Here is a 27924-nt window from a genome sequence, read left to right on the forward strand (position 1 = left end):
CAAGGAATCCTGGGAACTATAGTTTACCACTTCTACAATTCCCAGCACTCTTACACTAGAGTTGGCAAGAATCTTTGGGAGAAGCAATGTACTTTAAATGTGCTTTAAATGTACGGTGTGCATGTCCCCACAAAAAATCTAAAAGCATAACATGTGGAATTGGCTGCCAATGACTGGGGCAGATGGGAGTTGTAGTCCAAGATTTCTAGAGGGCACCAGGTTGGCAAAAGCTGCTTTAGCCTGACAAAGGGAAGAGATATTCCTTGGAGTTCAATAAATGCATTTTTTATGACATACTTATGAATGTTCCTTTGCTCTGGAATTGCGTTTTATCTCTGAGCTGCAGCATGGAGATGAGGAATAAATCTCTAGGGTGCCTGCCTACACTTACACACACACACACACACACACACACACCCCGTTCCCACTGCCCCACCCCAGAACAGGCCCTGACTCAGCAAGAACCAAAAAGGGGTGATTCAGCATCTGAGATAAGAGTTGACATCAGAGGGGGACCTCCCCATGGAGAGATCCAGCCTTTCAGCCCCCTCTGCTGCATAATTCCCACTTGCTCTCTACTAACAGCTTTGTGTAAATGCTATGTTGCCTGACAAATGCCTTGCTTAAAGGAAATGAGCCAGAAACGCTGGCAGAGCAGGCCAGGAGATGATGGTGGGTGGTTTTCTGCCTCTTAAAAATGCTATTGTCATAGAGTTCAGAAAAGCTACATAAAGTCATCATTTCCTTTTCACAAACGCCACCCATTTGGATGTGAAGACATAATTGTGTTGGAAATGGGTGGATGAGGGACTTGCTTGTTCCTTAACCTTCAAACACAAACATCGTTTCTTTTAATACATCTTCAGGTTACCTGTGCCTTCTTCAAAAGAGCAGTTATGTCAAGCTCATGGTGCCCAAAGCTTTTAGCAATAAACTGTAATTATTAGGAAATTTTCCTCTTCCTCGGGGCTATTGCCAGACAAAATACATTCTTAACCTTTAGGTCAGGCAACCCCAAACTTCGGCCCTCCATATGTTTTGGACTACAATTCCCATCTTCCCCGACCACTGGTCCTGTTAGCTAGGGATCATGGGAGTTGTAGGCCAAAACATCTGGAGGGCCGAAGTTTGGGGATCCTTGCTTTAGATTTAGGGTGCTGATGGTCCTCATTTTATTTTATTTTTTAAAAGTCCTCCAGCTCATCTTGGCCTGTGTGTTGACGTCTAAGAGTCCTGCCAAGATTATTCTCGACAACTTGTGGTTCCTTCAAATGTCTGGTTCCTTCAGCATTCTGATTTGCTTGCCCAAAGTTTATGCAACGGTTAGACTGTATTAGGCCTTTATGGAGCATTTGTTCTGATTTTATTGTGAGACAATTATTCTGCATTCGTTCTGATTTGCTTGTGAGGTGTTTATCTGTCCTCCTGTTAAGTCATTCATTTACCCCCACACTTTTAAATATGTTTCTCTGCCCCTTTCAAACCACAAAAGTCTGGTTTGGTGGTGGTGTTTTTAAGTGGATTGTTGGTTGTTGGTTGTTTTTTTAAAAAAAAGGAGACAGGGCACTTTGATCCACTTCAAGTTTGCATACCTGAAGTTCTGGTATTTATTTTTTGCTTGTTATACACAGGTCTCCAAGCAACTTACAACACTATTAAAAGAAGTCACACAAAACACCTATAATTGATACAAGCAACAAGAACAGCTGAACTCCCCTTAACAACCAAAGGACACTTTGGTTTGACATTCTCAGGCAAAATGCCGACAGTGTGGAGGAAATATCAACTGTTCTCAAATATTGGCTGATCTATTCTAAGGGAAAGATTTAATTGCCTTCTTTCCACTTTGGGGGTATTTCTTACAATGAGCAATTCTTTCCCTGTGAGGACAGAGCAACAGAAACACTAATTCATGATTTTTCTGCATGCACCTTTTTTAGATATGAGCAAAAGGGATTTCCTCCCATTTTACTAAAGTACCCATGAAATCATTTATTGTTGTCCCTACTTATTAGCCAATATGAATAAAGCAACAATGAAAACAATAGCCCCCCCCCTTTTGCTGCATAGTTTTGTAAAGGATACCGTCAGCTTTACTTTTTATATATTTATTAATTGTATTATTACAGTTACCTTTCCTCCAAGGAGCTCAAGGTGGCATATATGGGTCCCCTACTTCTCCACAACAACCCTGTGAGGTAGGCTGAGGCACTCTAACTGGCCCAAGGTCACCCACTGAACTTCATAACCAAGTAGCGATTAAGGCCCTGGTCTCCCAGGTCCCAGTCAAACCCTCTAACCCCTATAGCATGCAGGATATAACTTAGCTTGTTTTATATTAAAAATTGCACACATCAATTTGGGGTTTTATTTTGTTTTTAAGTGGCCACCTCATAAAAATGTGATTGACTGATTGAGAAAACTAGGTGGCAAGAGGAAGGAAATTGGGTTTTCTGGAGGAGGGCATGGCTGCTCAGGAGCACTCATGTTAAGCACTGAGGAAGTGCGCTGCAACACTCGGTTGTGGTTCCCACTTGTACATAATGGCAACTCACTGATTTCCTCTCCTCACCCCACACCCCACTCAGTGCTTCTTAGAAAGGGCTATATAGACACACATCCCCCAGGTTATGAATGAAGAATGAAGTGAGTCAGCCCTCAAAGAGGACGGCACAGGATAATCCTCTTTGGCTTTTAAACAGTGAACAACACCAAGTCTAAATTTGGGGTGATTCATTTAGGCAGTCAGTATAATAAAGCCATTTTCTACACCACTTCGATGGTTTGGGGCAATGAGAGGGAAGGAGGGAGAGAGATTAGCTACCATCAGCCGACGTAGGCTTTTCCTGCAATGTTCTTTCCAGGCTACCAGCCACACTACTTTTTGCCCCTCCTTCACATCTCTCCTCAAACCATAGTTGACACGAGGAATAAACAAATCAAAAAGAGAAATGCTTCTAAAAATCCCATTCACAGAACAGACCAGCTGGCCTTTCTCAGCACTGCTGCTAGGGAGTCAGCCAGATGACTCGCTGCATTGAGCACAGGTTGATCAATCAGTCAATTTCCTCCATTCTGGAGATGCTGCAGAATTGTCCACCCTTGAAGGAGACTGCCTGCTGCTTCTCTGTATGAGTCGCTGCTTTGCCTTTGCCTTCTTCCAATTTGTCAACACTGCAAGTAGGTAACTTTGTCCTGTCCTTGCATGGATTGGAGCAGCCATTCGTTGCCAAAGCAGAGAGGCTGAAGAATTGCCTGATTCCAGAGGAGGGTGCCTGTTGCACTTCAGTATGAGTCACTGCCCTGGCTTTGCATCCTTCTGCACAAAAGGGAAGTCCAGATCAGCAGCCCGTGCAGAAACCAAAGGGCGGGTGGAGCAAGGTCTTCTGGGGGCAGGTTATTTTTAATATTTTACACTCTAAAAGTAGTAAACTGGGAGTGGGGGTGGGATGGAGATGTAAGAAAAAAGCATACCCCTATTTTAATGCAGAAAAGGTGTGCCTTGGTTATCTGGAATCTGGGAAATCTAGAGTAGCATTTGTCAGCTTTTAGAAAAAACAATTGTCAGAAAACATAATTTGCTTTAAAACAATCATATTTTGCATACCAAAAAGCCTGAAACTAACCTTTCGTACTGGCACCAATAGTTGCTACTATCAAAATATACCATCAGGAAGTGCTGCTTGTTACAAAGTGACAGCCTACACCATTGATATCAAATGGATACATAATTAAGGATAGAACAAAAACACAGCTTGTATATATGTAAGCAAAGGTAATTTTAGAATTTCAATACAAATGGCATTTGGAAACGTTTTTAAGAAGAGATTTGTACCTGCCTTTCAGGTAAGATCTTATCTTAAAAGTCTGGCAGTCACAAAGACTCATTGCCAGCAAAAAATCTAGATCTAGCTTCAGGGAGTTTCTCTGTATTTGCGTGTTAAATCTGCTGCAGCAAAAAAAAGCAAGGGGGTGTGTCCAGTACTGGTTGTACTCAGAGTGGCCCCATTCCATTTTTCATTTTCATTTTTTACTCCGAGCAAAACTTGCTCCGATACAACCCAGAAAGTCTTGTGGCACCTGAAAGCAGGGGGGTGGGGGAGCACTGAATGTTGCTGTTGCTCGCCACCCCAATCCCTGAGTGGTGCGAGATTCCAGGGAATCAATAAACTTTAGGCCACAGCCCTCACTATAGGCTTTGCCAGCTTGGGGCCCTCCAGATCTTTTGGACTACGATTCCCATCAGTGCCGGCCAGCATGCATTGGTTGTGGCTGATGGGAATCATAGTCCAAAACATCCGGAGGGCCCTAGGTTGGCAAAGTCTGCCTCACTGAGACAGCATAAAGGCACCGAGTCAGTGTCTAGCGGGAGGTGGTGGCAGTCTATAGTTCTGCTCAATTTGCTTGTCGGAGTGACTGAGACAAGTAGCATTGCTTCTGTGTGTGTGTGTGTGTATGTGTGAAGCTTCATTATGATGGCATATTTACAATGCCCCGTTCGGCAGGATACATCACTCGAGTCCCTGCGCAGTTTCACAGACAAGTGACACTTAAGATGGCCCATTACAGTCAGCCGCTGCCGTCTCATTTCGCACTAATTGCTTTCCCAAATTGGATGGGCGCTTCTCTGACATGGAAAACAGTGGCAGAAGTATCATTAATCTGGGACAGAGGCTGGGGGCAGGGGAGGGAGGGGGTAATTGCTAGCATGGAGTGCTTTATGGAATAATTACAACTCTCATTTAGCCAGTCATTCCTAATCACCTCTCCGCCCCCTAACACTTTCCTTAACACTCCAGTTGCCCCACGCTTAGAGCCCTGTATGCCTGCGAGCCTCTGAAAGCAATTTCAAAAAGGGCAAATATTATTCTGCATTTTGAAACAGTTTTTGAGGTGCTGAAACATTTCCACTTTGCACTGCTCACGGTTCTTAATGCGGTAATTTATTGGTTTTCACTGACTTGGTGTTGTCGTTGTTGTTCTTGTGGGTTTTCAGGGTGTGTCTGGATGAGGCCCTGAGGCCCTTCCTGTTCTTGGGGTCCTGCACCCAGTGAAGGTTAGAACCTGACAATGGAAGTTGCGGAACTAGTCAGACAGTGTTCTATGTAGGACAATGGCCTTAGCTACCCTCTGAAGTGTCCTCACTGGCATCCCAAAAGAGCGAGCTACAGTAAATTTCAAGAGCTACAAATAAGTGGCGGGGCCCTCCAGGTTTACGGGTGGGCCTTTCTTCCACCATCACCACCCCTCCTAGCAGCTAGGTAGGAAAACAACGGGAGAATGTGTGTGAGCTGAGTTTTGTAAGCAAGCTGGAAGAGGGACACAGAGATGTGCTCACTTTGTGCTAGATCCCAAGCTGTGACTAAAGAAGAAGCGAGATCAGTTGGGATGTTACTGCTGTGAGACCCTCCATCGTATGCTTAGGTTGTCTATATGTGTAAGTAATGGCATATATCCTAAAGACTCCACAACATGGGTCCCCCAAATTACCGCGCTCCAGGCTGGTGCCTGAAGCGCTGATCGCGCGGCGGGCCAGAGGGTGGGGGAGCACGCGCCCATACGCATGCACACACACTATTTCCGGCGCACTTCCGGGTCCCAAGAGCACAGGGATAGCTTGTGCACATGTGCAGGGGCCTCCTCCAACCCAAAAGTGCATGGAAATGACGCTTGCACATGTGCACAAGCTATTTCCAGTCCTCCTTCGACCCAAAAGTGGGCAGCTAGGCCAGATAAATGAGAGCTTCAGGCCGTATCCGCCCCCCAGGCCGTAGTCTGGGGAACCCTGCTCCACAATCTCTGCTGCCGTTCATTCCAAGGAAACTGAACCAGGTATAAGCACCTAGAATTTCTGGAGTCTCACGGCTCAGAGATTGAGGGGGCATGTAACATCATAATCATCACCATTATTATTAATTACCCATCCTTCGCCCTAAGGTCCCAGTTTACAACAATTAAAACACAGTATTAAAATCGGTTTAAAGCAACCTACAATAATAGAATATAAATATATATATATACATCTAAAAATAGAATCTAAAAATATACATCTCTTTCAGATATTTGAGTATTTTAAGCCTTCAAATACTAATATGAGCATCGTGAATTAGGCCTGGAAATGAACTGGCAACCAAGAGGAACTATTTGAGGAGCAGATGTAGAGAGTTATCACATTAGAACTCATAACAATGCACATGAGCCTGAATTTTAAAATTTCCTCCTCCCTCATAATCCATTTTCTTTTTGTGCTGTGTCTTTTAAGGTTGTAAGCCTATAGGCAGAGACTGACTTTTTTTAAAAGCCGCTCTGCAAGCCTTTTATAGCTGAAGAGCAGGATAAATTTTTTAAAAAATAATAATAAACACATTCTCATAAGTCTGTTGGGCAGAGTAAGTTGAAAGGTGGTGCTGTCTCCACACTATCTAGCTTCACAGCTGAGAAAGGATTTGAATCTAGAACTCTTTGGCTTATATCCAGCACTTGGACAGCACCCTTTAGGACTAAAATAGTAGAATTCTGTTGCTGTTGTTTTTAATACTGCTTAATGTAATAAAACATACAAACCATAAAAATGCAACTGTCAGTAAAATTTCCTAAGGTACCAGGTTCAATCCTCTGGCAGGATTTCCAGGTAGTGCTGTGAATGTTGCCTACCTGAAACCCTGTAGAACTGCTGCCAGTCCGTGCAGACAATGCTGGTCTAGATAGACCAATGATCTGGCTTAGCAAAAGGCAGCTTCCTCTGTTCCTATTATTAAAAATGAGACAAAAATGAAATGCAAACAAATTTATAGGGATAATGCTGCTTATTATGCTACACTAGCTGAAATGATAGAAATGCCCTAAAGCAGAATTTGCACAGGGAAAATAATAATAATAATAATAATAATAATAATAATTTATTATTTATACCCCACCCATCTGGCTGAGTCTCCCCAGCCAGCTTTGAATATATTTGAACCCAAGTCCCACTGCAAAATGATGACACAATCTCATACGTGTACATTTCATGTCTGTGACACACCCCAAACGATGATGCAACTTTATACCAGGTCTAAGGCTAATCTATATACAGTATATATAAATGTAGGCATTGTGCACGCGGAGGTCACAGCCTTTCTCCATAACTGCTGAACCGTAATGTAACAAATTTGGCCACAACGTTCCATGCCCATCAGGGAGGGATCTGGCATAATTCCCCCCCCCCAAAAAAAACCCCCACACCTTTTACACCTAAAATAATGATTAAACACACAAAAAGTGGCGCCCAAATTAGACGTCACCACCAGAAGCTCTGAAGACTCCAGCAGCATCCAATAGAAAGGCAGATCGCATGCTGCCGCCTCCAAAGCTGCACCGCCAGATGACATCACAAAATTCCACAGCAACCAACTGAAAACGGCCCTTTTGCAGCAACAAGGCCCAGCTTTTTCAATAGGCCGCAGCATTGCCAAGCAGGGAAAAACAAACAGAATAGGGCCTTTCACAACGGGCAGGAATGAGGCACAATAAAGGGAGGGTGGGACACACAGCCGGGGGGGGGGGGACCCTGAGTCAGCCAAAGCAGTGGGGGGTGGGTTGGGACAGGGAAAACTGAGTAGGCCGCAGCATTTACCAGAAGGACACAGGCAAAAACAAACAGAATATGGGCCTCTCACAGGGTGGGGGAATGACAGGGATGAGGCACAACAACGGGAGAGTGGGGTTAACAGGTATGAGGCACAACAAAGGGAGGGGGGGAACACATAGTCATGGGGGGGAGGCAGGACCCTGAGTCAGCCAAAGCAGTGGGGCGTGGGGACATTTTCAGGAACACGCGTGGGTGGGGGAGTCTTTTTAAAAAAAACTTACAGTAGGGGAGTCAGGGTTGGGACAGGGCAGACGAGGGGACTCTAAAGGGAGACTCTGAAGGTCCATTTAACAGAAAAGGGTCCATTTAACACAAAACCCCACAGCAATGCATGACCAGGCCAGCTAGTGTGGAATAAAAATAAGCTTTGGGCCAGCACAAATGTCCTCTACGAAATGGCAGTTCAAACCCAGGCCTAGTAATGTATAATCATCTGTTACAACAATCCTTTCTTTCAACTTGCTTGGACTTTACAGATGATTTATTCTTATTCTTATTTAGAAAAATAGTATTTTGCCTTTACTTCCATTTAATCCTCAGAACAACTCTGTGAGAAATAGGCTAGGCAGTGAAGTAGTGACTGTTTCAAGGCCACCGAGTGAGCTTCATGGACAAGCATGGATTTGAACCCAAGACCCACTGCAACATTCTAACCACATTGGTAAACCTTGATAACTGTGGAGTTGCATATTCTTCACTTTAGATCACTTTAACTGCCACAACCTTTTCCCAAAGACTCTTGGGAAATGTAGCTTTGAGTGAGTGTGCCAGGTGGCGCTGTGGGTTAAATCACAGTCTAGGGCTTGCTGATCAGAAGGTCAGTGGTTCGAATCCCTGCAACGGGGTGAGCTCCCGTTGCTCGGTCCCAGCTCCTGCCCACCGAGCAGTTCGAAAGCACATCAAAGTGCAAGTAGATAAATAGGGACCGCTCCGGAGGGAAGGTAAACGGCGTTTCCGTGCACTGCTCTGGTTCGCCAGAAGCAGCTTTGTCATGCTGGCCACATGACCCGGAAGCTGTCTGCGGACAAACGCCGGCTCCCTCGGCCTATAGAGCGAGATGAGCGCCGCAACCCCAGAGTCGGACACGACTGGACCTGATGGTCAGGGGCCCCTTTACCTTTACCTGCCAGTACCGTAGATTTCTGTTAAATATACCTCCCTCTCATCAAACTACAGTTCCCACAGTTCCTTGGGAGGAAAAACTGGCTGCAAAACGAATCGTAGTCTGTGGAGTAAATACAGTTGAGTGCCTGAAGGGGGTGTTCTACAATATTTTGATATAGCGGCCGGCCTGAATATGCAGCTCTATGGGTGGGGACCCAGAGAGGAAGAGAAAGAAGCTTGCCGTGCTAGAGCGTCGTTTTAGGAGGAAATGGTGTACGAAGTATAGAGATAAGAAATAGGGACTAATCCATCGATCGAGAACTTCCTGGTTTGCACTGAGACATTTCAAAATTTCCAATGGAAGGTTGTCCAATGTTTAATTCAGCGTTAAAATTATGATTCTAGTGTACCCGTGTTTACTCTCAAAAAAAGATAGCAGCCAAGATGGGTGTAGGCCTTAATTTTTAAAACGACCTGCTAGCCAGATCAAATGCAAATCCCAATATTGTGCATTATCCCCATTTTGCTGCTTTGGAGGGGGGGGGCAGTGCAGGCTGAAGGTTAGCTTGGGACAACATTTTATTTTTGCAATTTTTTTATTCCCTCTCCCCTTTATCTGGTTTGGGTTTCCAGGCAAGGTACATCTGCCCCCTCCCCATCAAAATTCCTAGCTTGCAGCAAAGGGCAGTCTAGTACGGTAACATCATCAGCCTTATTAGTTACTAGTGGTGGGAGTATGAAACACAAACCGCTGACCAGTTGTACCTGTGGAAACCCTTTATCCATTGGTTCCTAAGGGAAGCTCGTAGTCGTGTCCCCCCCCCCGCCCCCGCCGGGAAAAAGGGAAGCGGGGAAGATAAACTTAGAAACGTGGGAGTTGCTCCCCGTGTGTCAGTCTACACATTAAGTCTATGCGACGCAGGCGGCGGCGGCGCCGCCGCTTTTCGTCAAAAGACCTCGGCGGTGACGTAAGAGCGTGCGTGCGCGCTCGCTCGCTCGCTCACTCGTGCGCCGACGCTCTAGGCCGACGTCTCTGTGCGGGCTAGGGGGGCGGTTGCTAGGCTGCACTCCGGGCCTAGTAGGCCGCAGGGGCGGCGTGGCCGGCCAGGCAGGCAGCCGAAAGGACGGCGAGGGAACGCCATGGCGGCTTCGCCTCGGCCGGAGCCGCGCGGCTCGGAGACACCCAGCAGCTGCGTGCTGTGTTGCGGAGAGCTGGAGGTGGTGGCGCTGGGCCGGTGCGAGCACCCCATCTGTTACCGCTGCTCCGTGCGGATGCGGGCGCTCTGCGGGGTGCGCTACTGCGCCGTCTGCCGGGAGGAGCTCGCCCAGGTGAGCGTGGCAGGGGAGCCGGTGCCGGCAGGGAGGGATGCAGGCTCCCTGTTCTTCGGAGGGCCGCGGCCGGCTCTGGCTTTCAGTTTTACTTCTTGTATCTGTTACCTGCCCTGCCCCGACCCCCGCCCAAGGGTCCCAAGGCAGGTTACATAAAAAAACAAATACTGTAATACTATACAGTATATACGGTACATACAGCCCACTACGGATGGCAAATGCTTCTGTTATAACTCTAAAAGGGGGAAATATATAGCTATCCATCTCTCTCTCTCTCTCTCTCTCTCTCTCTCACACACACACACACACACACACACACGGAGAATAAGATCTAAAGAGCTCTGAAAAAGAGAAAATGCCTTTATTTTCAGAACTGCTAAACTGATAATAATGTAAATATACTGTATGTTTGTGTGATGAACACTCATTAGAAATATATCTATACTGTATTTATATTTCTACTTTCATCTACCGGTAGGCATTCGTTACTTCTGCTTTGTACTACTGTATTGAGTGTATTATAAGTAAGTGTAGACTATATATACAGTATAGCACTGTGGATGGTGTCCAGCATTAGTCATACCCAGAGTAGACTCATTTAAATTAATGGACATAAGTAACTGTGGTTAATTGGTTTCACTGGGTCTGCCCAGTGTAGAACTTAGTTTGGTACGGGTGTGGGTGAATCCATCCATCCATCATTATTGCGAACAGACCCCACAAAATCAATGAGCAGTATTAATAATTAGGCCTACCAATTTTATTGTGGCTAATGTTGTTTATCACCAAAGTGAAAAAATGAGCAGTGGACTTTTGTTAGTGTTACCTGCTTTATTTGAAAAAGTATTATTGTTATTATTAATTGCTGGGGATCAACAGTGAGAGAAGGCTCTTTGGTCTGATCCAGCAGGTCTCTTCTTATGTTCTTAGCTGTTAGCCATAATAGGTTGATAAAACCTTCAAGCTCAGAGGCAGTCAACCTCTGAGTATCAGTATCTTAGTTGATGAACAGCAGGCCTGTGCTGTTTATGTGAGGAATCTGTTCTATGGCACTTGCTGTTTCATTTATGCTCCAAAGGGTTGAGTTGCCACCTCTTAACCCCCGACTTTTGAGAAGGTTTTCCTGGGTTAAAAAGTAGTCTTATACGCAGGAATATACAGTATTTGTTGAGCCAAGCTCCTTCTATGTACGGGATGAGTTTGAAGTGCATGGACAGCTGCTGAAATCTGTAACTGGGTGGCCAGTCACTTACACATCTCTTCTGTTTAAATGTTCATACAACTGTCTTGTGCAGTCCTCTGGTTTGGAATACAGCCTTTGTTTGTAACAGCCTTGTTCTTGTAAGAGCCTTGTGTGACCTTCACAGATTACCGGTATTTTCCTTTTATTGTTTTGGAAGGAGAAGCTATGAAGGTCAGTTATTTCAACAGAATAGGATACTTGTGAACTCTGCATGGGATGTATAACAAACACGTATACACACAGGGGTGGAGTTGCAGACTCACCCTTTTTGCTTATTTAACACCTCCCAATTCAAGACAAGCTTCACTTTGCAGTAAAGCCTGTTTGGCTTCTCATTCTTCTGGTGCTGCTAACATAATAATTTGGGCATTTAATGTGCCCAGGCCACAGAAGGCTAGGGAGACATAGTGTCTACTCCTTGCCAACTGATAGAGGAGTTTTTAATAGGGAGAGTTGCATTCAACCCTGAGGCTGGCCTTGGGTATCTACATACCCTTTGACTTTGAATTACTATGCTTCTGCCTCCATAGCTTTCTCTCAAAGAAAGCTTGTATCTGGTTCTCAGGTGGTCTCCAGCATTTCTCTGCCGTTCTCTGGGCTTTTGACACTACTTTAAAGCTCCACTTCTGTAGGATTCATGCAGTTTAACTGAGATTTGTCCCTAGTTATGCTCTCTAATGAGGGACCCAGGTGGCGCTGTGGGTTAAACCACTGAGCCTAGGGCTTGCTGATCAGAAGGTCGGCGGTTCGAATCCCTATGACGGGGTGAGCTCCTGTTGCTCGGTCCCAGCTCCTGCCAACTTAGCAGTTCGAAAGCACGTCAAAGTGCAAGTAGATAAATAGGTACCGCTACAGCGGGAAGGTAAACTGCGTTTCCATGTGCTGCTCTGGTTCGCCAGAAGCAGCTTTGTCATGCTGGCCACATGGCCTGGAAGCTGTACGCCGGCTCCCTCGGGCAATAACGCGAGATGAGCGCCGCAACCCCAGAGTCGGTCACGACTGGACCTAATGGTCAGGGGTCCCTTTACCTTTACCTATGCTCTCTAATGGACAGTTCATACTTTGATGGATGTTTTGTGGCATCTTGTGCTGGGTAGTACTAGTGTGTTATCATCACTTCTCGGCCTGTTGGCTAAGATCAAGTATCAATGTGGTCCATCTGGTTCAAAATCTTTGTACAGTTTCCTGGAATTCTGCTAAAACTCGTTTGACACCATTTTCTTAGTTTCCACTCACCAGTACCTAAAGCTTCTAACGCAGGGTTAGCCAACATTATGACTTCCAGAAGTTGCTGGACTAAAAATTCCTCATTGACCAACATGGCAAATAGTCAGTGGTGATTGGAGATCTGTTGTGGGAGGGGATACGTTTACATGTTCTTTTTCTTGAAAAGCAATTAAAATTTATTTTCTTATAAAAAGAGGGTGGTCCAACAACACCTGGAGGGTACAACCTTTGCTCTTTCTGCTCTCTTAGGTAGTTCTACTAGCCCAGTTTTAGCAAATTTCCAGTCATCCCTTCCTCCTTTCCGCTTTCCTTTCTTGCCAGGTTACGTTCAGAGAATCCAGGCTGCCTGAGAGTTGTATGTTTTGAGGTTTCTCTCTGCTCATCTGGCAAAATTGTGAGACAGAAGAGATTCAGTGTGTACATTCTGGTATTGCTCCCTGTCCATTGCTGTGCCTCACTGTTATTACTGATCCTGTTGCTTCAGTGCTTCCCTGAATGCTACCAATGAGGAATAGACCTCGGTAGTATCAGGTGCCACATCTTGATTAATCCAATTCAGTATTGGTTATGTACTTAATGATGTGTCTTAAAAGTGCAGTGAGCCTTTGGGAAAGAGCAGTCTCCCTATGGGGATGAATATTTCCTCAAGTCTGAACACTAAAATGGGATAGACCTTCAGTCTGGATGGAGAATGCTGGGTGAGCAATGGCTGCTCTAGTGCAAAGGTGGGAAAACCATGGACTTATCTAGTCATTGGCTATGCTGGCTGGGGCCGATGGCAGGATTCAGCAACACCTGAGAGACCACAAGCTCCCCAACCCTGCTCTATTGATAAGCAAGCGAATGTTCAGGATCCTCCATATGGAAAACTCCTGAAAATGTTTTAATCTGGGTGTATCTGGTGCATTTGGGGACATAAGTGAATCTCCCAGTAACAGAACACCTCTGGGTGTTCCAGCAGGGAGCTTTTTTGTCGATATGACCATAAGGTGCCTACTGTTGTACATTCAAGAACGAATGGCTGCTCTCTGTCCTCCTTGGCTTCAGTCCAGCAGCAAGTGATATCATTTTTGTTCCAGTTCCAGGAACAGTATGTTTGCTTAAGGATCAAGGTTCAATGATATCATTCTTCTTGAGAGTAAATCTGTTATAGGCATTAGCATTTCTAGCTTATTCAGGTCCTGTACTTAGGGAATGTTGGGGGCAAGGAGAAATGGGACATGCAATAGTCCAAAAGATACTGACACTGGGAAATAAGTAGGCAGGGGAGAGAGAGAGAGAGAGAGAGAGAGAGAGAGAGAGAGAGAGAGAGAGAGAGTACATCTTGCCCAGGAGGTCATTGCATGACATTGTTGACTTCCTTGTGATCACCCTATCCCATGTGTCCATTCATAAGTTCAGTGGCAGGGAGCATCAGGGTGTAAGATACTTGGCATAGCAGGTGGGACGTAATGGTGTGTCTGTCTGTCTGCCATAGTTACTTACAGAATGAGAGTATATTATTTCCATGTCTCAGGCAGGTTATTGGTAGTAGAGCCCCTGCTTTGCATGCATGCAGGGAGCCCCAGGTTCAATCCCTGATGACATCGTTAGGTAGGGGCTTGGAATGTCCCATGTGTCCCTTGGAGAGCTGCTGCCATTCAGTGTGGACATTACTGAGTTAGATGGGCCTGTGTTTCAGAATAAGGCAGCTTTCTGTGGTTCTCTCTGCTTGCTTATAAGGCATCTTGTGCTAAGTTTCACTTTACATAAAAAGGCTACACCTCTGCCTCTGCTAAAACTAATCTCCCCCAAGAGAGTTGGCAGGTGTGTGAGAGAGTAACAGGTAAACAGAGGACAAAAATGTCACTGGGCACTTTGTAAAAAGTGAGACAGAAGGAACAGGGGCATGTGGATGGTTATTCCGAGGGCACTAGTACCATACTGAGGAACCCACCATAACAAACGACCCAGACGTCCTTGTGTGTTTGTCTCTGCAGTGCTGGCAATCTGCCTTGTTCTTTTTCCCTTATCACACCCTATTTTGCCTTCCTCCATGTTCTTAGCAGTGCATCAACCTGTAACAGCTGCTGCCAAGTACTGGAGTAGATCGCTGTGATTCTGTTACCTCATCAAGCTGCCTGTGCACTGGAAGTGGCTTTTTTGGGCTTGGAATAGAGGGAACCAGAGTGAGATGGCAGGTAGGGTTAGATTGGTAGAGTTGGGAGCAGGGGGACCTCTCTCTGTTGCACATTGGCAGCCAACCGTACCTTGGACATTGGGCAGTACGGTATCTATAAAGCTCTGGAATGCTCAGGCCTCGCATGTGGGAAAGGCAGCTCCTCCTGTCTCTTCTGCTGAAGACTTTGAGTTTCTCTGTAGATGGTCCCCTGGTGGTGACATCAATGGCAGCCTCTCGTTTATTTAGGAATATTAATTAATTGTTTTGTATCCTGTCCTTTCTCTAGAGAGCTTAGAATAATAATGATAATGATTGTTGTTGTTTAGTCGTTTAGTCGTGTCCGACTCTTCGTGACCCCATGGACCATAGCACGCCAGGCACTCCTGTCTTGCACTGCCTCCCGCAGTTTGGTCAAAACTCATGTTCGTAGCTTCGAGAACACTGTCCAACCATCTTGTCCTCTGTCGTCCCCTTCTCCTAGTGCCCTCAATCTTTCCCAACATCAGGGTCTTTTCCAAGGATTCTTCTCTTCTCATGAGGTGGCCAAAGTATTGGAGCCTCAGCTTCACGATCTGTCCTTCCAGGGAGCACTCAGGGCTGATTTCCTTAAGAATGGATAGGTTTGATCTTCTTGCAGTCCATGGGACTCTCAAGAGTCTCCTCCAGCACCATAATTCAAAAGCATCAATTCTTCGGCGATCAGCCTTCTTTATGGTCCAGCTCTCACTTCCATACATCACTACTGGGAAAACCATAGCTTTAACTATACGGACCTTTGTCAGCAAGGTGATGTCTCTGCTTTTTAAGATGCTGTCTAGGTTTGTCATTGCTTTTCTCCTAAGAAGCAGGCGTCTTTTAATTTCGTGACTGCGAAATGATAATGATAGTTTTATTATTTATACCCTACCCATCTGACTGGGTTTCCCCAGCCACTCTGAGCGGCTCCCAGCAGAATAGTAGAAACACGATCAAACATTAAAAACTTCCCTAAACAGGCTGCCTTCAGATGTCTTCTAAAAGTCAGATGGTTGTTTATTTCCTTGACATCTGAAGGGAGGGTGTTCCACAGGGAGGGTGCCACTAGCAAGAAGGAACCAGCAGAAGACCCTCAGAGGATGATGGGGGTGGAGACGCTCCTTCAGGTATAATGGGCTGAGGCTGTTTAGGGCCAACACTTTGAATTGTGCTTGGAAATGCACTGGGAGCCAATCCTTTAGGACTGGTGTTATATGGTCCCAGCGGCCACTCCCAGCCCAGTATAATTCAGAACAACCATTGGTGCTTAAGAAGCTTCCTCATACCAGGTCAGACCATTGGGGCTACATGGAGCCCTCCAGAGGTTTTGGACTACAATTCTAGCCAGTGTGGCTACTTGTCAGGGATGATGGGAGTTGTAGTCTGCAATGTCTGAAATTGACACTGACTTGCAGTGGTTCTCCAGAGTCTCTCCCATCATCTCCGACTTCAACTTTTTAACTGCTAAGGACTGAACCAGGAACCTTTTGCATGCCTAACATGTACTCTGTCACAGAACTATGGTCGGACAGAATCATGGCAGTTAGGTTAGGCTGACAAATAAGGAGTGGCTGAGTGCTACACAGTGTGCAGAGAAGTATGGACCAAGCCACAGAATCCAGTAACTTCATAGACATAGGAGATGTTGAAGATTCAGCATTTCGAAAGAGCCATATCTGTTCCTTGTGGCCACAAAAAAAACACCACCAGTTTCTCTTATTGACAGTGTCTCAGTGGTGCGGTGGAGCTAGCCAGAATCTTGTGACTTGCCTTTGAGTTGGCTCTCCCCCTCAGTAACTTTGTTTATTCATGGGAACAACCCCCCAAAAAAGCCTTTTCAACAACAATCCTGGTTTATGACTGGCTTGCTTGGATTTTTCTCATGCCCAGTGGAGATGATGCATTCCATTTATTGTTGGAATGGTGTGTCACCAGCCAGAGGCACTTCCTCTTACATAATGTTTAAATTGCGAGGAAATGAAAGCTCAGCCAACCGCGCCTGTCCCTGAGGGAGGGGTGAGCAACACACCAATAATCTGTGAAACTTTTTTAAAAAAAGTTCAACTTCAACTGCTGGATAGTAAACTTGACTTCTATCATGTGAGCATTTAAGTTCTTCAGAATGGTGGAAGTATCCACCCACCCACCCCCATTTTGGGTATTTCCCGTTCTGGGTATTCCTGCAAGGAAGGAGTTGCATAAGTCCTTGGTTTTTGCTACCCACAAATACAGGACCAGGCAATGAGTTTAGAGAGGAGACTTCCCCCCCCCCCCCAAGCCCCACAAATCTGTGTCTTCCTCATCAAGACTCCACACTTTATCCACTGGGTGTTATCTGCATCCACTGATCACCACTCCAAAATCCACCCTATGGATGTCCGCTTTTAGAACTGGGCCGATGCAACAACATCACTCTGTATGTATCATCAGCCATGGGCCCAGCAAGCCTTCTTAACTCTCCTCCTTGTGTTCTCTGTAGGTGGTCTTTGGGAAGAAGTTGGCATCCTTTTCAACTATTGCACTCAACCAGTTGCAGCACGAGAAGAAATATGACATCTATTTTACTGATGGAAAAGTTTATGCTCTCTATAGGTAAATCTTCTGCAGTTTACTCCCCTTAGGTAAATTGGGCAAGGTGTCCCATCCCAAAAAGGAGCATCTAGAACAGGGGTCAGCAAACTTTTTCAGCAGGGGGCTGGTCCACTGTCCCTCAGACCTTGGGGGGGGGGCGGTCTATATCTTTTTTGGGGGAAATGAACTCTTATGCCCCGCAAATAACCCAGAGATGCATTTTAAATAAAAGGACATATTCTACTCATGTAAAAACACGCTGATTCCTGGACCATCCGTGGGCTGGATTTAGAAGGTGATTGGGCCGGATCTGGCCCCTGGGCCTTAGTTTGCCTACCCAGGACCTAGAAGATAGCCATCTATATACATTGGTTTCCTCTTGAGGAATCTCTGTGCCAAATCCTGATCCATGGCACCATGGGGTTTACTCAGAGTTAATGGAGCCTGCCTGGTTTCTTGCTTGGAAACATTGACCTATGTGGTGGATGATTCAAGATAGTATTTAAAAGTGCATCTTGGTCACCCTTAGTCAAGTGGACACCTAGCAGATATCTTGGACTAGAGCTTCCATCTGCCCATTGGCCATTCTTGCTGGGGCTGATGGGATTTGTACATCAGCAGCATCTGGAGGGGTTCTCCACACCTGATGTATACAGTGCCTTTCTCCTCCTGCTGGTGCTTTAATTAAAAGGACAATGTGCCAAAGGGGAAACTAGGGAATAGCTCCTGGAGGAGCTAAATTGTGTCCTCTGGCCTTTTTCTTCTCTTTTAGGAAGCTTCTGCAGCACGAATGCCCGCTGTGCCCAGAGGCCAAGCCATTCGCCACCATTGTGGACTTGGAACAGCACATGAGGAAGCAGCACGAGCTCTTCTGCTGCAGACTATGTGTGAAACACCTGAAGGCAAGTAGCTGAGAGTCCTCCAGGGTACCTGGTCGGGTGAGGGGCTGGGTCTTGGCCTTCCCAATGACGTTGCTCTTATTTGAGGGCAAGGAGTTAACAACATGCTTCCTTGTGTTCTAGATCTTTACCTATGAGCGCAAGTGGTATTCGCGTAAGGACCTCGCCCGGCACAGAATCCACGGGGACCCTGATGACACGTCTCACCGTGGCCACCCCCTGTGCAAATTCTGTGACGAGCGCTACTTAGATAATGATGAGTTATTGAAGCACCTGAGAAGAGACCACTATTTTTGCCACTTCTGTGACTCCGACGGGGCACAGGAATACTACAGGTTTGTGGGCACAGCTATAGAGCGGAGCCCCAGATGGGAATTTGCCTGTGGCTAATCAGTCTTAAGGTTCTTGATGCAGCTGGCCAACCCAGAACCAGGTGTGCCCAGGTTCCTAAGAAGAGACGGTGGTCAGGTTTGGAGGGCTAGCAGCTGCCATGAATTGTAGATTCTTTTAACAGATGACTGCTCCTGAGGCTGTAGGAGAGGTTGGGGATGAAACTAGCCCACCCTGCACTTCAGTTACAGAACCCTTGACTGAATAAAATGGGTGAAGGTTTACATGTTCTCTGCTTGGTACGGAGTCAGGTTGAATCAAGCTTGGGAGTCGAGCCAGCCTCCACCTCCCCTGGTGAAAATGCAGCTAGAGACAGCTGGAAAAGTTCTTTCCTTCCTTCCTTTCATGAATCACTTCCAAGATACCACCCTGAAATGATTAGCCCTAAAAATAAGCATTTGCTCTCTCCTCCTCACTGTTGAAGGTGACCACAGTGCTGGTTCTTTCCTTTCCACACTGCGGTCACCTTCAATGGACACAACTAGCTTTACTCACTAGCAGTATAGATGGCAGTCAAGTTGTCGTTCTTGAAGTTCAGAGCTGGCTTCAGTCTTGAATGGTCTGCCCGTTGTTTTAAAAACCAAATTCTCCTAACTTTCCAACATCCTGACGATTTTCAAAGCTGGGGCACACAAGGAGAACTCTGAACACTTCAGGCCTGACTGTTAACTGATCCTGCATATGTATCCTTTGAAAAGTCTTGCTCTGTCAGAGCAAAGTTCTCTTCACTCAGCATTCTCTGCAGGAATCCCAGTAACCAGTTCAGTGCAATGTGGTCCTCCTAGAAATTGCCCAGGGGTCCAAATCCTGCCCAGCCCAATTTAGAGTGTTTCCATTTTCCCATCTGTATTTGTCACCACAAATTTGGGTCACATCCACACCATACATTTGAAGCACATGGCTTCTTTACCCCTCCCCCCCCAAAGCAAATAATCCTGGGAGCTGTAGATTACCCCTTACAGAGCTACAATTCCCAGCATCCCTATACTATACTTCCCAGGATTCTTTGGAGGAAGCAATGTGCTTCAAATCTGTTATGGTATGGACTTTCCAGGTACTGAACGGAATCCACAGATAAGCTCACAGTGCATGCCTCCCCTCTACCCTTTTTGCAGCGATTATGAGTACCTCCGGGAACACTTCCGCGAGAAGCACTTCCTCTGTGAAGAAGGCCGGTGCAGCACCGAGCAGTTCACTCATGCCTTCCGGACTGAGATAGACTACAAAGCCCACAAGACGGCCTGTCACAGCAAGAACCGGGCAGAGGCCAGGCAGAACCGGCAGATTGACCTCCAGTTCAACTATGCGCTGAGGCATCAGCGGAGAAATGAGGGTATGCTGGACTGGCCAGGCAGGGAAGGACTGGCTGTTTCAGAGAACAGAGGCAAATCGCTTCAGTGTTTTTCAGCTGTGTGATTATCATGGGGTGTTTGCATATTCTCTTATAGCCTAGAAAGAAGCACTGGAGGCAAAAATCAAGTTGGTTTTTTTTGGCTGTGATTTTGTAGGAAAATGGCATTCCATTGCAGAAGTGTCCCTAGCACTGAACTAACCAGCCAAATTTTGGAGGCATCCAAGATGAAGGGGGGTGGAGGCTGGCTTTAGGCTTGTGTTCTCTGTTTCCGTCAGCTTTTGGGCTAATTAAGTGCAGAGCTGATCTGATAGAGATAGATGTGTGGCCATGCAGCAGAGGCAGAAGCATATCCACCACCGGCGTTTTCCAAGCAAGTGCCACTAGCAGGACTAGGACAGAGCACAGAACAGGCAAGAGCAAAGTGATATAACACTTCAGCATCCCTTGCCCAAACCACGGTGATTGGAAGAGCCCTGGTAGTATCATTGCCTCTGATTAGAAACTAGACCTGTCAGTCACAAAATACCTCTCCCTACATTGACATGACAAGCCCGAGGAGCAACATTTCAGTTGCAGCACATGGCCTGCATTTATTTATTTATTTTTAAAAAACCCAAATCTCCCCAAATTGGTTTGAACGTTCCTAATTTGGTTGGGGGCAATTAGCAAGGCTTTGGCTGAGACAAGCCTAGGATCTATCTGATGCTTATTCCTAGCACATCACCTCCATTTAGCCCAGGGGTCCCCAAACTACGGCCCGGGGGCCAGATGCGGCCCAATTGGCCTCCCAATCCGGCCCGCGAAGACCCCCGCCGCTTGCCGCCGCCCACTCTTACGGCACGCAGCGCGGCGGCGCTCTTCCAGGTCGGAAAAAGCGCCGAAAATCCTTTGTGCGCATGCGTATGGGCCTCTCCCGACCCAGAAGAGGTCATTTCTGGTGCACTTCCGGGTTGGGGACCTGGAAGCGCGCTGCCGCGCCAGTAAGCACCCGTGCGCATGTGCACGGGCGCGCACTCCCCCGCCCTCCGGCCCGCCGCGCGATCGGCGCGGTGGGAACCAGCCCAAAGCCCAGTAAGTCTGGGGACCCCTGATTTAGCCTAGCCTATCCTATCCTATCCTGGTCCCCACACACCACACACACTGGTGACTGATCTCATACAAGGTGGAAAATGGCAGTTTGAGGTTGACTGGCCCTGTATCTTTCTTGTCCCAGGTGTTGTAGGTGGTGAGGACTATGAAGAGGTTGACCGATACAACAGGCAAGTGAGAGGAGGCCGGTCAGGGCCACGAGGAGGGCAGCAAAACCGGAGAGGCAGCTGGAGATACAAGAGGTGAGCAACATTCAGCCGGCCTTTGGGTGTCGTCTCAATGGGCAGGAAACTGGCTTGTGAACAGGGGTGCAAATCAGGATGTGACATGTACTGTCCCCTTAGTTTAAGGATGCAGTCAGAGCTTGCTGCCAGAATTGGACCACTGTCACGCTTAGCAAAAACCAAAGACTCAGGCCCAGGCAGGAAAGGTCAGTGCAAAGGAGGGTGTGTTGCAAACCCCTTTTTTCCTATTTATAAAATCCACGTTCTGTTTTTTCTGTTTTAAGATACCTTACATGCAGCTCACGATAAAAGCAATAGAACTTTGCAACAACCTATTGTACTTCTATAACACACTTTCCATGCATAAAACAACTTACAAAAATGCCTGTCTAAGAAAAAGAAAAACCCATTAGAAACCATGTGGGTTTGTTTAGGTATTAAGGACAATGAGCTGTGCTGAGCATTCTATTTGACTGAGCCTTTGGATATGTGTTGCTTTTGCCAGCAGGTGGCAGCACCAAGCTGCCTCTGGCTTTTATCTCCCCTGGAGAGGCAGCCCAGATTCTGCCAGTCCTTCTGTTTTTTCAGACTTCAATATGTTTTCTCAAAATCTAGCATAACTACTTGTACACCATCTTCTACAAGAACAGTGTAGCATGATAACCTTTGCAGCAGCCTTCACCAGCCAATGGGGCAGTTCTCTCCCCTGCTCCCGTATGGACCGAGCTTGTTGGGTGGGTGGGGCCAGCCTGCCAGTTGCCTGTTGTCACAATGACAAGTGACCCATTTTCGCTCATGTGGTTTGGAATTAAACTCTGCGGGTGCAGCACTTGAAGCCTGGACAGTCGGCTGGTTGTTGGGGATGCAAAGCAGTACATGCGGCTGTAGGCAAGCACCAGCAATCAGTGCACAGGATCTTTGCAAGTGCCACTAATCAGCTGATTGGCAGTGCTTGCAAAGCCCTTTTAACCCAGCCTGAATGGCAGATGGGCATGGCTTGGCTTCATGGGCCAAGAGGGGAGGCTCTGTTGGGCCCGATTAGCCCCATGGACTGGAGGTTCCCAACCACCTGGTTTATAGAGGCAGGAGACATGCCCCTTTAACTCTGGCCTTTCTTGCGCTGCACTGTTCAAAACCCTTGCAGGGAGGAAGAAGACAGAGACATTGCAGCAGCTGTCAGGGCATCTGTAGCCGCCAAAAGGCAGGAAGAGAAGAAGCGGGGGGAGGACAAAGAGGACGGCTCCCGTGCCAAAAAGGAAGATGCAAAAGATCTGGACTTGAGCACCTCCAAGCGGGGACCAAAACCTCCTGCCGATGTGCCAGGTGAGAGCGGCCTCGGGGCCGGGGTGGGCTCAACACCAGGCAGGGGAGGGGCCATATTTCAGGATGCTTGCTAGAATACAGCCTCCAAGTTAGGTCTGCCTTTCTGTTCTTCCTCCCAAGCTCCCAAGGAAACTGCTGCAAAGGCTGTTTTGAGCCAAGATGACTTTCCTGCCATTAACTCGACAGCAGTGGGCTCTGTGCAGAGGTGAGTTTTTGATCTAGTAGGATGACACAGTTGGAAAGGGCCAAAAGGTCAGGCATATCACCTAGTTTAAGAGGTGAGTGGGTCTCCATCCAAGGCAAAGCCCTTTTCCTCATTCACCAGTACAGAATCATGGAATTGTAGAGTTGGAAGGGACTATGAGTGACATCTAGTCCAACCCCCTGCAATGCGGGAATCTTTTGCCCTAGGTTCGCCTCTGCCTCCATGTCCTGTTTCAGCTTGATCTGCAGGCAGAAGAGAGACTCACTCCCCTGTTAGCACCCAAGGCTCCCAAATAAGTTTCCCATTCTATCCTTGGGGCTCCCCATATCCTTCATATATCAAATTCTGTGCAGTTTCAGTGAAAACAGTTCAGTAGAGCACCTCTTTCCTGGTGGTTTTTTTGCTGCATTATGGGGGAGCTTTTCTACACGTGGCTTTCTTCTTGCAGCTCGGCCCAGCCAGCCTCGGTGAAACTGGACGAAGAGGACTTCCCAAGCCTCTCTGCCTCCTCCTCGACTGCCCCCACGGTCTCATCGGCTATGTCCTTAACCTACACGGCCACAGCCAGGAGGTCGGCCTTTCAGGAGGAGGACTTCCCAGCCTTGGTGTCCAAAGTGCAGCCAAACATCAAGGCGGCCTCGACCCTCACCTCTGCCTGGAACTGCGGCTCAGGCAAGAGCATGGTGAAAGCTGTGCCGACCAGCAACACTAGTGCCAGCCAACCGGCCAGGAAGGCAGCCCCCAGCAGCAGCGGCAAAGGCGCCAAAAAGAACAAGGCTGCCCTTTGCAGCGATGACCAGGAGAGCGGCAGTGGCCTGACTAGCCAGGAGATCCGCTGCGCTCCGACCATGGTGGACGTCTCCTCTCTGCTGGCGGCCTCAAACACTCAGACTTTTGTCAAAGTGGGCAAAAAGAAGAAAGTTGGGGCTGAGAAGCCGAGGGTGCCCTCTCCCTCCATTTTGCAGGAAGCACCACCACCCACCCCTTCTGCAGAGAAGGCACCGGAAGCCGAGCAGGTGCCAACTTTGCCTGCCGATACCGATGTACCAGCTATTGTGAACGGTCACTCAGAGAAGGGTGTGGGCACCTGCAACGCTTCTAAAGAGCCCCCTGGTTTGAAGAAGCCCCCAGTGGCCAGCCAGACCCTGCTGCCTCAGGAAGACTTCCCAGCCCTCGGAAACTCTGGACCACCCCGAATGCCTCCACCCCCAGGTAAACTCTCTCTCTGTGTGTGTGTGTGAAATGAAGACTCTTCCATCGGTGCAGAATTTGGCCGCCTGAGAATCTCCACTGTCACTTTTCTAAACTGCTTTGAGGGGTTTCTTTTACCATCAAGTGGTATATAAATTATACGAAATAAATGAACAAGGAACAACTGTTTTGGCTGTAAAAATATGTTTGAAAGCTTTTGAGCCTTGGTTGCTGAAATCTCTGAACCCAGGTTTCCCATTACCGCGCACTGGACTAGGAACAGTTTTCTAGGGTGCCACTTGAGCATGTACAGAGCAACCTGCTTTGTACTACAAAAGAGCTATGTCTAAATCACTGGCTGCATATGCCATTGGTGCAGGATCTAACTGCTTGTTGTCTCTCCCACTCCCCTTTCCAGGCTTCAATTCTGTGGTGCTGCTTAATAGCCCCCCGCCACCTCCGGGACTGTCAGCGCCTCTTAGCAAACCACCCCCTGGCTTCACTCCTATTCCACCCACTAGCGTCTCGGAGTCTGCCCCTGTTCCTGTGAAAGAGTAAGTAGTTGGCTCTTGTGTGTTGTGTTGTGGTGTTGCTGACTTTCATCTTTATGGAGTGGCTATTACATAGGTTTTCAGTTGCCCCCTCCCCCCACCCTCTGGTATAGGATGAGGCCTGCAAAGGAAGAGGGCCTTCTCTATGATGTCACCTCCATTATGGGAAGCTCTCCCCACAGAGGACTTCCTGGCACCTTTAGTTTTTCCAGGCTTTGTAGACATTGGCTTGGTTTGCACATAACATTAAACCACGGTTTAAGTAAATATTGGTTAATAAACCATGGTTTGGTGTTCTATGCAAATTCAACCCAGTGCCTTAGATATAGTTTATCATTGTTGTTTTATTTATATGCCACTTAATACCATTGTTTCTAAACTATAAGCCATGGCTCGTTGTAAGCTTACTGATGCCTCTGAATCTGGGCAGTATTTTAGTTTCATACACTTTAAAAAATCTGGCTTTTAAGCCCTCATTGCCTCTTTATTTATTGTGTTCTTCTTATGGTTCTTTAGACTTCTGTTATTCCTTTTTTTAGTTGTGTTTCGGGATGGAGGTGGCATGTTCTTATGCAAACTGTCCTTGGAGTTTTTATGGAACGACACTAAAAAATATTTGGCCATAAATAAATACCCAAGGTGGCGGTTCCGTAGAGGTTAGGGAATCTTTCTCAAACTTCTGATAGTTTTCTCTATGGGTTGATAATTTAGTCCTGTTTTTCACAGTAGAGCAGCAGTTTTGCCAGGTTTCAGGAATGTGCTGTGGCACACCGTTTAGGAATTACTGTGGAGAGAGGGAAGCCTCAAAAGGGGTTTGTGGTATCATCAGAGCAGTAACCATAAAGGAGTGTCAAGAGCCTCTCCAGGGAGCATCCTCAGCAAAACACCTTTTCCTGATAACATCCAAGGTTCCAGTTCAGATCTTGCATTTTTCCTCCCCTCTCAAAACAGGCCAAAACCTTGTCAGGGACCCTATTTGATCTTGGATAACTTCCAGCAGCGGAACATCCATCTAATCCAGTCAATCAAGGAATTTCTGCAAGAAGATGAATCACAGTTCAACAAATTCAAGACATACTCCGGGCAGTTCAGGCAGGTGAGCAGCAGGGAGACCCCCCTTAGATACACTTGCAAGATGATTCTACTGGAACATCCAGTGGCGGAGCGTTCTTCCCATGAGTGGCAGCATGTATCTGGGTGGGCCTGGGCTTGATGTTAAGCTTCTGCATGTGTTTTAGCACTATTTGGTGAAGTCATTGGTGGCTTTTTGTGGCTTATGGTGGGGTAGTGAGGTCAGTAAGCAGTGACTTGTATCCACTGGAATCCGAAGGCTGCTCGGTAACATTGCCCTGGGCTCCTTTGGGAGGAAGGGTGGGATATATATGTAATTATTATTCATAATAATGATAGTGCCAGCACTTTGCTATCCCTAGCCACAAGGTCAACCTGGATTCTGTGGTGAATCCCATAGATCACTTACCTCTTGGTCACCCTACTCAGGTTGCGGAGTAAGACACGCCCTCCCCACTTGGAAAACAAGACCAATTTACTATTGTTATTCTGGACATGCTGCTTTTGAGCAAGTTTGTTTATAAAATCTCCCGGGGCAGTGGTGGAGGCTCTCCAGCAAGGGAGCTTCCTGTGGTTCTCTAAGAAATGTACTTTCATGTCCCCAGATACTGGAAGCACTGCCAATAAGATCTGCTTGTAGGAGCAGTCGCTGTCAATAAGAGGCCGTTTCATCTTCTCTCATGCTCCAAGGGTCCCTATGAAGCTGGGGTTGGGGAAGATTTCCCTAGTGACCCATGTGGTATCTGCAGGGGATTCACTGTTTGCACAAACCTTTTGCCCAGTCACCTTTTCAGCAGGGACTTCAAGGGATCTTGGTGACCCTGCAATGTCTTGATGAGCATGGGGTTCTAGTAAATCATGAGCAGGCTTGATCTTGTGATTTAGTACATTTTTATAAATGCACTCAGGGCGGGGGTGGGGGGTGGGGGGGGCGGGTGATACTTTTTTACCTCCACTCCAGACATCATTTGCATGAGGGCTGCTTTCCCAGCCTCCTCCTGTTTTCTGACTTTCCAATCTCCTTCCCTCCTTCCCCGCCTTTCCAATCCAAGGGTCTGATTTCTGCAGCTCAGTATTACAAAAGTTGCCAGGAGCTGCTGGGCGAGAACTTCAAGAAGATCTTCAATGAGCTCCTTGTGCTGTTGCCGGACACGGCCAAGCAGCAGGAACTGCTTGCCGCTCACAATGACTTGAAGGCCAGGCTGGGCTCCTCTGCTTCCCCCATTGGTAGATCCAGGAAGAACCGGAAGAGCGCCTGGCAGACAGACTTGGGCTCCGACCTTGACTGTTGTGTCTGCCCCACATGCCAACAGGTGCTGACCCAACAGGACCTCCTTTCCCACAAAGCCCTGCATATGGAGGAGGAGGAGGAATTCCCCTCCTTGCAGGCTATCAGCAGGATCATCAGCTAGCTGTTCCAGCCAACTAAATAAAGCCAGTCTCCATCTTTAAAAAATTGCATTTCTTGGAAGGCAGGCTCTCAGAAGAGTGTAGAGCAGTCGGCTCTGTAGGCGGGCAGAGGGAGTTTGTGGAAGATGCTGGTAGGCTAAGGGGGTTCCTGGGTGGCGGCAGCTGCGGCCACTGGGGAAATCCAGTGACAACGGGCCTCCTGCCACAAAAATGAGCTGGAATTGAAAGTTCCCAGTGGGTGGAGCCTAGTTTGCCACCACCTTTGATGAATTAGTTAGTTTCTGACCTTGGCACAATACGGAAATATGGGCAGGGAGGGGTTTTCATTTGTAAAGAATAAAAAAAATGGGAAGGTTGCCATTTTGGTTGCAGAAAGCCATTGAGAATGGCTCAGAAGCAGTCGCAGATAAGATGTAAGTCGCACAGGATGGAAGGGTGTTGGGAATGTAGAGCTGGGCAAAAGTGCCATGGCAAGTATAGATTTGGGCCTCTCCTCTGGCCTACACTTGTCTCCCACCCCAGTCCAGCTCTTTGGATGAGTCTCTTCCATCGACTGGGATGGAACTTCTTAAGAAAATATCTGCATCTAGACTTCAAAGCATTTTTTCTGTCAAGCTTAAATGTTTCACCAAGGAAACCCAGATTTGTTCTGTTAAAACTGCATGTAGGTTTAAAAAATGGTATTCAATGCTTTTTCTTCTCTGTGTAAAATGTGCATTTCTGCCTCTGTGATGCGAGTTCAGTTATTTCCATTGTCTTTGAGGAATCTGTGCTGGCTTAGATCAGCCAGTGGTTGGCTCATTAAATGCTGCTCCACATTGACCACGATCCTATGTTGCCATCTGATGCCTTGAAATGCAAGCTTCCTATGAGTTTACCTAGAAGCGGGTAGGAGAGAGCTGGCTAGGATCCAAATTCTACCCAGTCGCCAGGGAGA

At 47.1% G+C, this 27924-nt stretch overlaps 1 protein-coding gene and 1 long non-coding RNA gene across 3 annotated transcripts; one reads left to right on the plus strand and one right to left on the minus strand.

Annotated features, from left to right (window-relative positions):
* Window positions 1-355: 355 nt before the first annotated feature.
* Window positions 356-8940, minus strand: LOC132593197 (uncharacterized). Of its 2 annotated transcripts, none has more exons than XR_009558557.1 (3): window positions 8754-8940; window positions 6655-6748; window positions 356-5064 (listed from the first exon to the last, which is right to left on the minus strand). It is a non-coding gene; the product is annotated as an uncharacterized LOC132593197 (long non-coding RNA). The 2 variants fall into 2 exon arrangements; XR_009558556.1 differs by having other exon boundaries at window positions 357-5064; window positions 8786-8940.
* Window positions 8941-9752: 812 nt separating this feature from the next.
* ZNF598 (zinc finger protein 598, E3 ubiquitin ligase) lies at window positions 9753-27815 on the plus strand. Its single transcript, XM_035130698.2, has 12 exons — window positions 9753-10063; window positions 17189-17301; window positions 18053-18182; window positions 18303-18514; window positions 19685-19902; window positions 21137-21254; window positions 22381-22559; window positions 22680-22764; window positions 23213-23976; window positions 24374-24509; window positions 25458-25602; window positions 26630-27815. The coding sequence occupies exons 1-12, from the start codon at window positions 9875-9877 to the stop codon at window positions 26987-26989; spliced, it is 2649 nt and encodes an 882-aa protein (XP_034986589.2). The 5' UTR covers window positions 9753-9874; the 3' UTR covers window positions 26990-27815.
* Window positions 27816-27924: the final 109 nt, after the last annotated feature.

This window comes from Zootoca vivipara, chromosome 14 (assembly GCF_963506605.1).
Source record: "Zootoca vivipara chromosome 14, rZooViv1.1, whole genome shotgun sequence".
Taxonomy (NCBI): domain Eukaryota; kingdom Metazoa; phylum Chordata; class Lepidosauria; order Squamata; family Lacertidae; genus Zootoca; species Zootoca vivipara.